This window comes from Dendrobium catenatum, unplaced genomic scaffold (assembly GCF_001605985.2).
Source record: "Dendrobium catenatum unplaced genomic scaffold, ASM160598v2 fragScaff_scaffold_1220, whole genome shotgun sequence".
NCBI classification, from domain to species: domain Eukaryota; kingdom Viridiplantae; phylum Streptophyta; class Magnoliopsida; order Asparagales; family Orchidaceae; genus Dendrobium; species Dendrobium catenatum.
In genome coordinates, this window is record NW_021319682.1 from 5,177,724 (window position 1) to 5,190,689 (window position 12,966).

General features: G+C 35.1%; 1 protein-coding gene across 1 annotated transcript; it reads right to left on the reverse strand.

Moving 5' to 3' along the window:
- Positions 1-521: 521 nt before the first annotated feature.
- Positions 522-1,702, reverse strand: LOC110101228 (probable carboxylesterase 2). The gene has a single exon (XM_020829028.2). It carries the CDS (start codon positions 1,626-1,628, stop codon positions 573-575), a length of 1,056 nt encoding a protein of 351 aa, XP_020684687.2. The 5' UTR covers positions 1,629-1,702; the 3' UTR covers positions 522-572.
- Positions 1,703-12,966: the final 11,264 nt, after the last annotated feature.

A 12,966-nucleotide genomic window follows, 5' to 3' on the forward strand; every position in this document is an offset into this window, starting at 1 on the left:
AGGATTGATTAAATGAGGGCAAAAAAATTTTTTAAGAGGGGCAAAATACCCAAAATACTCAAAATATTTCAAAATATCTCACTAAAATTAAAAAAAAAAATTTTGAGGGGGGCATTTGCCCCCCCTCAACTACATGGGGATCCGCCCATGGGCCAGTGGGGGCCCATGCCCCCAAGGCCTCACTGTAGATCCGCCATTGCGATCAGTTTTGACACCCTACATTCAAATAGGGTTTGAGCCATGTTGAGAGTGTGTAATTGCCGTTAATTTAAAAAATGTAAGGATTATAAAATAAAACACTTTCATCCCAGCTTACGAATTCTCTTTTTTATATTAATCAATTTTATGAAGATTAATAAAAATTCGTATTCAATTTGTTGTTAATGAAATCGCTATGAAATAAAAGCAATGAAAAAGTATTCATTTAAATATAAGAGACTAAGATTTTGTTGGAATTGGAACAGAGCATTTTTTCTTAAGAAATAAATTTTTTAAAAAATATAGTAAAAAAACTAGTGGGCAAATAAAAAAGAATAAGCATTCTGCAATATCACTAGTACAAAATTCAGGCTTCAGGCGTTCTGTAATATCTGCGATGCCTCAATTCCTCGAATACTCTCCATAAGTAGTGAGTATCTTCCTTGTATGCTATCCGCCTTCAAGAAACTGACCAAATGCCGCATCAACTCTGCCGCCTTCTCATCCGGCCTTTGAAAGACATGGAAGACATGATCCTTCCCCTTGGTCTCAAAGAAAACAGCTTCATTCTTCCCCCACCCGCTTGCCCTCAGCCTCTCGTAATAAGACCTCCCTCTCTCCCTCAATAAATCCCTCTCTGCTACGCTAACCAACACCCGCCGGCTTCCCAAAGCCGCAAGACTAGGCGTACCCTCCGCCAGCGGGTTCACTCTTGGGTCATCAAGCCCGACGGTATCCGGGCACACAAATGGCCACAGAGCATCAAAATCCTCTGTTTTGAACATAGATGACCCGGCCTTACTATTCCTCTCCTTCCCCCAAAAGAAAGGGTGCATTAAAGCCAACCCCTCCACTTCCATCCCGTTCTCCGCAAGCCTAATCCCCATGTTATGCACTATGTTTGCTCCGGCGCTGTCGCCGACTAGAAAGATCTTGCTGAAGTCACCGAATTCAGCGAATCGACGGTCGGGGCCAAAGTTATGGTCGTAGGCGTGTTCGGTGACCCAGAGGAGGGCCTCCCATGAGTCTTCATAGGCAGTGGGGAGAGGGTGCTCGGGAGCGAGGCGGTAATCGACCGAAACAGCGATGACGTCGCCCTCAGCGACGAGAGAGTTGAGATAAGAATGGTAGTGAGAGGAGGAGGCGGAGAATGTGCAGAAGCCGCCGCCGTGATAATAGACGATGACGGGAAGTTTCTTTGGTGCAGTGCGGGAGATGATGGCGGTCGGGGGGAGGTAGAGGCGGGCACTAAGGCGAGCAGAGGGATTGATGGTGATGTCTTGGGAGGAGACGCCGGTGCGGGGATCAACGGAGGCAGGGACGATTTTGCTTTGGTACAGTCGGTCGATGCGGCCGCTCTGGTATGTGCGGATGAAGGGAAGGATCTCCATGTTTAACTTATCGGAGGTAACTGTGGCAACACGCTCCATTAGTTTAGTTGGGGAGAGAGGGTGAGGAGGAGGAGGAGGAGGAGGAGAATCTAAAGTGGATTAGAGGAAGCAGTGTTGATATATATTTTGGGGTGAGTGATATGGTAATGGCTCTGCTCCTATTTATATAAAGGAAAGGAGCGTGAGGAATAGCTTTTACATATTAGGTTGCGATCACTAATTAATATTAAAGATTATTAAAGCAGCTGTTAGAGTTGGATTCTCTTTCTCTCCCTATTAGTCATAATTTTAAGGATATTTACATAAATACCATTCTATATCATTTTATTTACATGTCTAATATTTAAAATTTTAATATTATATTTATATTTTTTATATATTACTTTCATATTAAATATGGGTGACATATTTGATATCAAAGTAATTATGGGTGATAGGAATGAAATATTAAAGTTTTGAGGGTTAGATATATAAATAGGTCGGTATATCATGGTATGTATGGAAATCCCCCCTAATTTTAAATAAAAATTTATCACTGTGTCAATTTTCAGCCAATAATTTATTATTTCTAAATAATTTTTGGCATTTATTTCTTCTTAATTATTTACATTTCGTCTCCAATTTTTTTTTTTTTATATTTAGGCCAAATAAGGCAAATTCACACACACATGCGCAAGACTCGAACTCAACCTCTTAGTTGGTAGCCAAAACTTTCGACCCACAAATTAAAGTGTGATGTGTATTATGATACTTCCTATGAGGATTTCTTTTTTACATTAAATGAGTTTAAACATACTTTTCATGAAATCAAGTAATTGAATTAGGGTCCGTTCAATCTCAAATATCATAGCCAGATAAATATGCTTAGGCTTCGTTTGTTTTTTCTGTGCTTTTGTAAAAGGCAGTTTTTAAAGATATTAGTCTAGGCAATGGAGTTTTCTAACGGAGAAGCATATATAAAAAGTTTTCTCAAAACTGCATAAAAATGAAAAATGGGGTTATTGGGAACGTGATTTGACGAACCAAATAAAAAAAAAATCCTCCATTTCCAAACAAAAAAGGCAAAAAATCGCTCAAAAAAACAAAGCCATGGTTCCTCCACTCCTAATATGAGGATATTTTGATATAACTATTTTTACATAAAATAATTTTATTAATTATAACATTAGATTTTACAAATTTTAGAGCTCCACCCACCATTATTGGACCTTGACTATAGACTAAAATTAAAGTCCCCCATCACCATTTCCAGACATCATATGTAGATCATTGTTGGCTCCTTAATAAGGTGTCAAAAATTGACACGACTTGAAACCCGACCCCAATCAAACTTGAAAAAATTCGGCTTTGAGTCAACCCGTTTTTGAAACGGTTCGGTCCGGATTCGGATTTCTGACCCGTTTGAAAAATGAGTCGGGTTCGAGTTGACTCGACAACCCGTGGGTCAACCAGTTTAACCCGGATCCCACATTTTTCAGGCATCCACCTCACTCGACTCCACTGTCCATCATCCGCCGACTCCGCCTCACTCGACTTTGTCGTCTGCTGACTCCGCCTTCTGCCGTTCGTCGACTCCGCCGTCTGCGACTCAACAACTATTCTTGCAGGTTTCCCGTCAGGTCGGGTCAACCCGGCAACCTGTGCGGGTAGGATTATGGTTAGAAATCCTGACCCATTTAGCTAAGCGGGTCAGGTTCAGGTCAACCCACTTATGCCCGGGTCAAGTCGGTTCAACCCGAACCCGAACCGCTGACCCAAATTGACACTCCTACTCCTCAAGTCAGGACTACCCGACGTTAGTGGTCAACCAATATAGATGCCCTCCTTGACTATAACCAAACACCATCCCCTAACTAGCATTGATAATTGTTGTTGGCGCCACCATGTATTAGGTTTAAACCAACATACATAATTATCATCACCATCACGCGACACTAGCTATCAATTAACATCGATGCATGTCATCACCGCCACTTGATTTTGATCATCGATCAATGTAGATCAATTTCGTTAGTACCTTCAAACATTATTTATTCACTAACATCAAAGCCTACACTTACCACCACCATACATATTCCTCGAACAACATCCAATTCTAGCTACATCAATGACACCTTAAATCAATCCTTAACCAATATCAATGTCCGTTGTTATCATAACTAGTGATTATCAATCAGCAATTAGTGATGCAAGCTATCTTAATATTTAGATAATGCCCCTTGAGCAAATAATAAATTTAGTTGTTTTGATTGTTTGCAATTTAGAATGAATATATGCACCTCACATCAATTTGTTGGTTGAGAGTTTCGGATTAAAAAAAATGTCCTAAATTTTTCTTATTTATTGATGTATGTATGAATTTATCTTAATTGACCTAAATGCCCTAAAAAAACTTAGAATGATAATGACATCCTTTATGTTTGTTCCTAATAGAAAATTTAAAAATTATATAATAATAATAATTTTATCATCCTCAATAGGATTTGGCTTCATCATTAATTAAATCTTAAAAGAGTTTTTTTTGAAGGGCCATTTCTTTTGAAAAAAAAATGCAAAGTAAAATGAATGTAATATACTAATATATTTAAATATTTTGAAGTTGTTTGAAAAAAATATAAAATAAATGCATTTAATTATTTTTTTTTTGTGATTTAAAGTAATAGATGGTAGAGGTGTAATACTTGACATGACTCGAACCCGATCCAAAAATTTTTGTTCGGATTTAAGATTTTGACCCGTTTGTAAAGTCAGGTCGGATTCGGGTTGACCTTAAAACCAAAAATCAACTTGGTTTAACTCATTTTTAATTAATTTAGGTGGGTTTTAAAAGATTGTTGTAAAATGAATAAATTGTATTTCAAAAAAAAAAATCATGTTGTCCAAATTGAATTAAGCTTGTTTTATTTTAAATTGATTGAAGTAAATCTTATCTTAATTTGATTTAGGTTTAAATAAATTGAATTAAATAATTAGTAAAACATACTGGATGCGGGTCGAGTTCGGGTCGGGTCGAACAGTGTCAAGTCAATTTCGGATTGGACCCGAACCCAACCTATGACCCAATTTTGACAGCCCTAGCAGGCGGCGAGCAACAAAGGTGGTGTGTGAGGGCAGCTGTGACAATGAAAAATAATTGAACGTATTTAGAACTTAGACAAAACTAACCATTTCAAAATACATCAAAATTAAACAAAGATGAGATTTTCAAATTATTCAAAATTTTACTTCATATTTTTTTATTTCAAACAAAGTATTGATGTTTTCAGAATTTATGCATTTAAAATATTCAAATCAGACAGCCTTTAAAAGAAATGAAAATTGGTACCTTTCACAAAGAAAATTATGATGATGAAAAAATCAATTATTGAGAGCATAAAAGAGACTTTGCCAAAAGAAGATCACATAAAAATATATTTAAATTCAATAATAACATAACAATGAGATGGACTTTTTTTTTTTTTTTTGAGCAGATAATTTTGGCCTATACACAAAGAAGCAATAATTTTGGCCTATATTGAAAATCTGTTTTAGGAAGTAGTAAAAAAAATTGTCCCAAATGAAATCTAAGATTTTATTTGGAACGGTTTTCTTACTGTTTCTTTAAAAAAAAAAATAGTATAAAAATATTAATTTTTATCTTGAAAATCTGCTTTAAGAAAAACAATCTCAACCGAAGCCTAAGAATTTCATTGGAAAATTCACAGAAGCCAATTTATGTTCGAACTCTTGCATAATAAGGCAAATCTTAATTAGCTGTTAACCTAAAAAATATATATAAAGATAATGAAATAAAACACTTTCATCCCAACTCACGCATTCTGTTGTGCTCATTAAACAAATTTATAAAGATGAAAATAAAGCAGAACGGCCACAAGAAGGTTCCCAAAACTTCTCTGTCAGGAAGACTGGCTTTTGGAAGGGTTTCTAATAATTATTTTTAGTTGTTATAATCAAAATTTTATTATAATAAATTTAAAATTTATTTTACGATTATACTAAAAAAATGAAACACCAGAATTTTTACTTGAAAATGCAGGGAAAGGGAAAAACTACGGGGTAACGCGTAGTTGAAATGATTTCACTATTATTTGAGTAAATTACAAGTGTCTGGTTCGTTCTTGAAATTGAGGACGATCATATTACAATATTCAACAGTCGGATTGATATATGAAGGTCAGACGAAAGTATAGAGTCAGTCGGTCACTGGGCAGAAATCAGACTTAAGTTGGTGGTCAGGCGGAAGTCCGGCGTCCATCAGTGGCCGTGCGAAAATCCGGCATTGGTCAAAGAGGGGTCTGGTGGCAAGAAAATTCACTTCCTTCTCTTCCTTACTTGGGTTCGTTGGTGGTCGAGCGCAAGTCCGATGGTAGTCGAGGAGGAGGCTGGTGGCAATATAAATCCCTTCTATCTCTTGCTTACTTTGGTCAATCGGTGGTCGGGTGGAAGTCCGGACTTCCTGCGGCGGTTGAGGAGTCTAGTGGCAAGAGAACTCTCTTCCTTCTCTTCCTTACTTGGGTCCGTCGGTGACCGGCTGGAAGTCGTGCGATGGTTGAGGAGGAGTATAGTTGCAAGAGAACTCTAATTTCTCTTCTTCATTCTCTTCATTTCTTGGGTCCCCCATTCTCTCCTTCTCTCCTCCTCCTCCCTCAATAAAGAATGAATAATCTATTTATAGTTTTCCGATAGTAACATAGCTAGTAAATAAAGAAGTGATTAAAGGTAAGTTGGGAGTGGTTTGAATGTACGGCCGATGATGATCCCCTTGGTCGTGATCCATTTACTGGGCATTTGATTGTCTCATGATATCAGAATTTGATGATCTTGGGATTGTTGAATATTCTCATTGAGCCGCTCGATTCGACTATAAGCATGTCAATTTGAAAATCATTTTGATCATCTAATTTATGGTTTGAACTTTCCAATGCTCTTAAAGTCTTTGATTTGGACTCAATTGGGCTCGGATTGAGTCGAATTTGGTTTCATTGGGTTTGTCTTTTCAAGACGTTCAGTTCGAGTATAAGTTTGCTAAAATATAAGTTCATATGATTCCAAATTTAATTTTTGAAGTTTCCAACTTAATTTTGCCTTGATATTTGTGTCTGATGAAGATAATTTTTTGATGATATATCACCGATCAATGCATTTATTATTGTAAGTTGAAAGAGTTTTTACAATTATTAATTGATTATCATTAAAAATTGACTATAAATTAGCAATAAATAGTAGATGAATATATTTTAATCACTTATATTGAGAAAGAAATATTTAAATATTTTAGAATAGGATTATTATGTGTTATAAATTAAAAGTTTTTATTATCTTATATTTTATCTTTCTAAATAATAAATTTTTAAATCTGCCAAGCCATTCTCAAGCATGAATGAAAAAAATTAAAAAAATATTTGAAAAATCTAATTTGTTATTTCACTATAAAAAATTCTAACTCATTACAGTTTTAATTTTTTTTTTATACTTTTAAGTCAATTAAAATAAACTCCCACATATTATATATGCAAGTTTTGAAATTAAATCTTTTAAGTTGATAACCAAAACTCCCAACTAACAAGTTAAAATCAATTACATATGTTCTGCCCTCTTGATAGCCAAAACTTCCGGTCGTCGGCAGTCGGCGCGTCTTGAAAGATGATAACCGGCTGTTGCCGTGGAGAACTATAAATAACTTTTTAAGAAGCTATAAATACACAAGGACAATCTCTATACTTATATGGCATACCTACATTTCTCTTTCTATTTTTATTTAAAATAAATGTATATTAATAAGATTTGTAAGTATTGTTGCGTCCAAGAGTATCAGCAGCGGTAGAGAAATTCAGAAATATAATATTTAACGTCTTAACTTTATATGAAAATCCGGCACGCAATCAGATAAGAGAGAGGGTGTAGCATTTACGAGAGACACCAATATTTTTACGTGGAAAAATCCCTGAAACGGTGAAAAAACCACGAAGACTAGACCAGTTTGAATGAATCAACTATTATTCGCAGTCGATTACAAATGAGTCCCTTTCTTGGGGGAAGGCCTTAGCTTGATATACATCTTATAGAGTACATTACATAATGTGAAAATAAAGAATCATTGCTAATGTGTTTATTTGGTCTGGTGGACTGTAGTCAGTGGGCGACGCAAGTCAGAAGGGCTATAGTCAGCGGGCGACGGAGGTCGAAAGGACCGTAGTCGGTGGGCGACGTAAGTCGGAAGGACCGTAGTCGGCGGGTGACGAAGATCAGAAGGACTGTAGTCGGTAGACGACGTAAGGCAGAAGGACCGTAGTCGGCGGGCGACGGAGGTCGAAAGGATTGTAGTCGGTGGGAGACATAAGTTAGAAGGACCGTAATCGGCAGGCAACGGAGGTCGGAAGGACCACTGTCTCACGACATAGGTCAGAAGGAAGGCATCATGTAGAAGTCCAGCAATGGATAGAAATCCAAAACCGGATAGATGTCCGACGAAAGTCCAACAACGAATGCCGGGGAAAACTCCGACGTTAGATGATATTCGGACAAAACTCCAAAGTCACTTGGAGATCGGGTGGAGTTCCGACATCCCGTGGAACTCGTGCGGAATTCCGGCATCACTTGGGCAGAATTCTGACGTCACTTGGGCATCAGAAAAAATTCCGGCGGTGGTCGACGAGGAGTTTCTTCCCTCATATCCTTCTCTTCTTCTTGCTTTTGCCCCCTCTCAAGAGAAATGAGGGGTCTATTTATAGATTTATTTAGTGGCATGGCCCGTTAATAGGTGAGAGATCATGGGTAAATAGGGAGTGGTCGGATGGACGGCCGATATTGAATCCCTTGATCGTGTACCGTTCGTCAGACATTGAAGGCCTTAATGATGTCAAAATTCGGCGATCTTTGGCTCGTTGGATTTGTCTCGTTGAGACTCTTGATTTGATTTTAAGAACGTCATGTTTCAAGACCATTTGGAAACTCAAATTGTGGTTCAAACTTTCCAACAGCGCTTCAGGTCCTTGATTCAGACTCATTTGTGCTCGGATTGAGTCGAATTAGGTGTCATTGGGTTTCTATTTCTGAGACGCTCAGTTTGACTGTAAGTTTGTTGAAATCAGAGTTTAGGTGATCCCATATTTAATTTTTAAAGTTTCCAGCTTGATTCTGCCTCGAGATTCGTGCCCGATCAAGATAATTTTCTGATGACATATCGAGTATATTAATAAATATCAACATCCATATATCAGTTCATATAAAATCTCCGTTAACTAACTAACTAACTATAATATATAACACACAACTCTCCTTGGCCTATTGGTTGAGAGCTAAGGCTTCCAACTAAGAGGTCTAAGGTTCGAATCTATGTGTATGCGTCGTGTGTGTATATATATATATATATATATATATATATATGACATATGTGAATAATATATGAATTAAAACGTATATTAATATACGTTTTCTATATGCTCTCAGTTCTCTGCCCATGTTATGAGCAGGCGATTTTTATTTTTTATTTTTCATTTTCTTTGCATATTTTTGCAAGAGAGAAAAAATTCCTTATTCTTTTTTCTCCTTTTAGTTTTTTGAGAGAGAGGGATATATATATATATTAAGAAATTTTCTTATTCTTGGAATATTTTTGAAATATTTTTATTCCTGCAGAATATTCATCATTCCATTTTCTCTATAAATAGCCCCCCTTAGAGATGGAAGAATTTGCTCCACTTCTTCTTTTCCATTCTTCCTCTAACTTTTTTATAATTGAGGCATTCCACCATCTTGAATAAGTGGCATCCCCTATCAAGTACAAGTGACACGCTCTTCTATGGAAGTTAGAGTTTTCGACCTCCTTTCTCACTTTCCCATTTTCCTTCTTACTTCAGAGGCTTTTCATTATTTTTTATATGTTGCATATCCTATCCAAATTCAGTGACCTCTTTAGTGCAGAAGGAATATTATCCTCCTTTCATTTTCTTCTCCTCTAATTTTCTTCTTACATTAGAGGCATTCCATTGTCTGAAATAGGTGTCATCCCCTATCAAATTTTAGTACATCTCTTTTGTATAGAAGAAGTCACGACGAGAGTTTATTTTTTCAATAAATAACCCTTGTCAAAAGATAATCAATTACCTCTTACATGCGATGGTGATTTGAGAAGATCTGTCAGTAATAATGTTGGGGAGGAGAATCGATGATTCTTAATATACGTGCAAATTTTTTATGATATTATTTGAGCAGAAGTCGGACGACGATTGACGATCAAGTGAAAGAACTTAAAGAGATAGTTGGAGGATGTGCTATTAATAATAATTGAGTGAGAAGCCAATTATGGATGATATGAAATTAAGGATTAATGACGGACATCGGGCGAAATGTCGATGATGGCGGTGGTCAAGTTGCATTTTGCTAAAGGCAATATGCGTCCATATTGATGTGTACAGACATCCCTGATGCAGAGGGTTAAAGAAGTGTGCCTTGTCAGTAGCCTAGCAACACACTAACATTGTCAATTGAAAGAAGGTCTGATGATGATCAGATTATAACCTTTCTTAAGAGATGCTTCAATGTGCAGTAGAGAAGATATCAATAGAATCCAACAAGGATATCTAACCTTTTTGAAGTTATTTATTACTTGATGACATTAATTTGTATGGATGATATGATATAATTTTAATTTTAGCTTCTTGTGAAAATGAAAAGACACTCAAACCTGATATGGAATCTATATAACTTCAATGATATTATATTTGAAGTTGAGATTATTGTATGAGCTCTATTCTTATTTTTCATTTGAAATGAATTTGTCCTTCAAAGAAAACTAAGTCGTTTATACATTTTTGAAATATGCTTTGATAGACATCCCTGTTAGAGGGGGTCAAAGAAGTGTGCCCTGCCAGTAGCCTAGCGACACACTAACAGTGTCAATTGAATGAAGGCCTGATGATTATCAGATTATAACCTTTCTTAAGAGATGCTTCAATGTGCAGTAAATAAGAGATCAATAGAATCCAACAAGGATATCTAACATTTTTGAAGTTATTTATTGCTTGATTACGTTAACTTGTATGGATGATACAATGTAATTTTAATTTTAGCTTCTTGTGAAAATGAAAAGACATTCGAACCTGATATGGAATCTATATAACTTCAATGATATTATATTTGAAGTTGATATTATTGTATGAGCTTGATTTTTTATTTTTCATTTGAAATGAATTTGTCCTTTAAAGAAAACTAAGTCGTTTATGCATTTTCACCCCCCCCCAAAAAAAAAACCTTTTGAAGCTATTTAGCCTGCTAAGGTATTTGTATAACAGTACCTTTTGAGGCTTTTTAGCTTTCTAAGATTTTTGAATAAGTGATGACCCTTTCAATCATTATTCTCATGGAGTCATTTTAGTGAGGATCATGTCCATTACTAGCTTTCTTTTAAGACTACTTCAAAGGTGAGCCTTTTTTGGGATTATTTGTCAGAGTATTACTCGATGACGTTGAGAGAAATTCATAAGATATTTGACCTATCTGAGGTTATTTATTAGAGCATTTCTCTTCTTTGTTCTATTCCTTACTTGGGTCCCTCTTTCCCTCCTCTTTCCCTTCTCCCTAAAAGAAGAATAAAAAGTCTATTTATAATTTTCTGAGGGTCACATGACTAGTAAATAAGGAGGAGATCAAGGGTAAGTTGTGAGTGATTTGAATGGACGGTCGATATTGATCCCCTTGATCGTAGTCCATTTAGTGGGCATTTAAATGTCCTAATGATATCAGAATTTAATGATCTTGGACTTCTTGGATTCTTCTCGTCAAGCCGCTCGATTCGACTACAAGCATGTCAAGTTGAAAAATCGTTTGATCATATAATTTATGGTTTGAACTTTTCAAATGCTCTTCGAGTCTTTGATTACCCATTTGGGCTTGTATTGAGACGAATTTGGTTTCGTTAGGTTAGTCTTTTCGAGACATTCAATTCGGCTATAAGTTTGCTGAAATTGAAGCTTATATTGTTCCAAATTTAATTTTGAAAGTTTCCAACTTAATTTTGCTTTAAGATTTGTGCCCGATCAAGATAAATTTTTTACGGTATATCAACGATCAATGCATTTTTTATTGTAAGTTGAAAGAGTTTTTACAATTATTAATTGATTATCATTAAAAATCATAAATTAGAAGTATAGAGTAGTGTATGAATATATTTTAATAATTTATATTGAGAAAAAAATATTTAATGGTATTGCTAATAAATAACTATTTAATTTTTTTTAGAATAGGTTTAGTATGCGTTATAGATTAAAGTTTTTATTATATTATATTTTATCTTTCTAAATAATAATTTTTAAACATGAATGGAAAAAATTAAAAAAATGTTCGAAAAAATCTAACTTGTTCTTCCACTATAAAAAAAAATTTGACACGATCACAGTTTTATTTATTTTTTTTTACTTTTGAGTCAATTAAAACAAATTCGTACATATATTACATATACAAGCTTCAAAATCCACCAACTAACAAATCAAAATCAGTTTCATATGCTTTGTACTTTTGATTTGCTGCCAATCATTTCAATATGTGGGATTCTTTTTTTTTTTCACTTTATTTGGCTATTTTGGGTTAATTTTTGCTTCTCGGTTATAAAAAAATGTTCGAAAAAATCTAACTTGTTCTTCCACTATAAAAAAATTCTGACTCGATCACAGTTTTATCTATTTTTTTTTTATTTTTGAGTCAATTAAAATAAACTCGCACATATATTACATATACAAGCTTCAAAATCCACCAACTAACAAATCAAAATCAGTTTCATATGCTTTGTACTTTTGATTTGCTGCCAATCATTTCAATATGTGGGATTCTTTTTTTTTCACTTTATTTGGCTATTTTGGGTTAATTTTTGCTTCTCGGTTACTGATTTTTGTAATGTTTTTGGATTTCTCTCATGGTGTTATTGTAGGCTTCATTGGGGATGAACGGAGTTTTAGTACAAAATTAAAAATTTTGTACTAAAACTTCGTTTTAAAAAACAGTAAAAAAATCGTCCCAAATGAAGTCTTAATGTTGCTATTCAATGTTCTGCTTTGATATATTAGACATTTTTTTTTTTAATGAATTTGCAGTTTACGCTTTTCATTTCATTGGTAGTGTTTCCCCCGCGAACTTCTGCTACCTTATTTTGTCTCTTTTGAGCTGATGTTGTGCTATATTTGTTGCAAGGGATTCCTTTCCATTGCTTGGGGGTTTACAGCTTGTTGATTTCTTGCTGCTAGTGGGATTTGTTTCTAGAACTAGAAGATGGTTTCTGCAACTTAGGTTTCGTTTGGACGGCTTTTTTATTGCTTCTAAAAATAATTTTTTTGAATAAAATTTTTAATTTTTATTTTAAAAAGTAATTTTAAGAAGCAGTAAA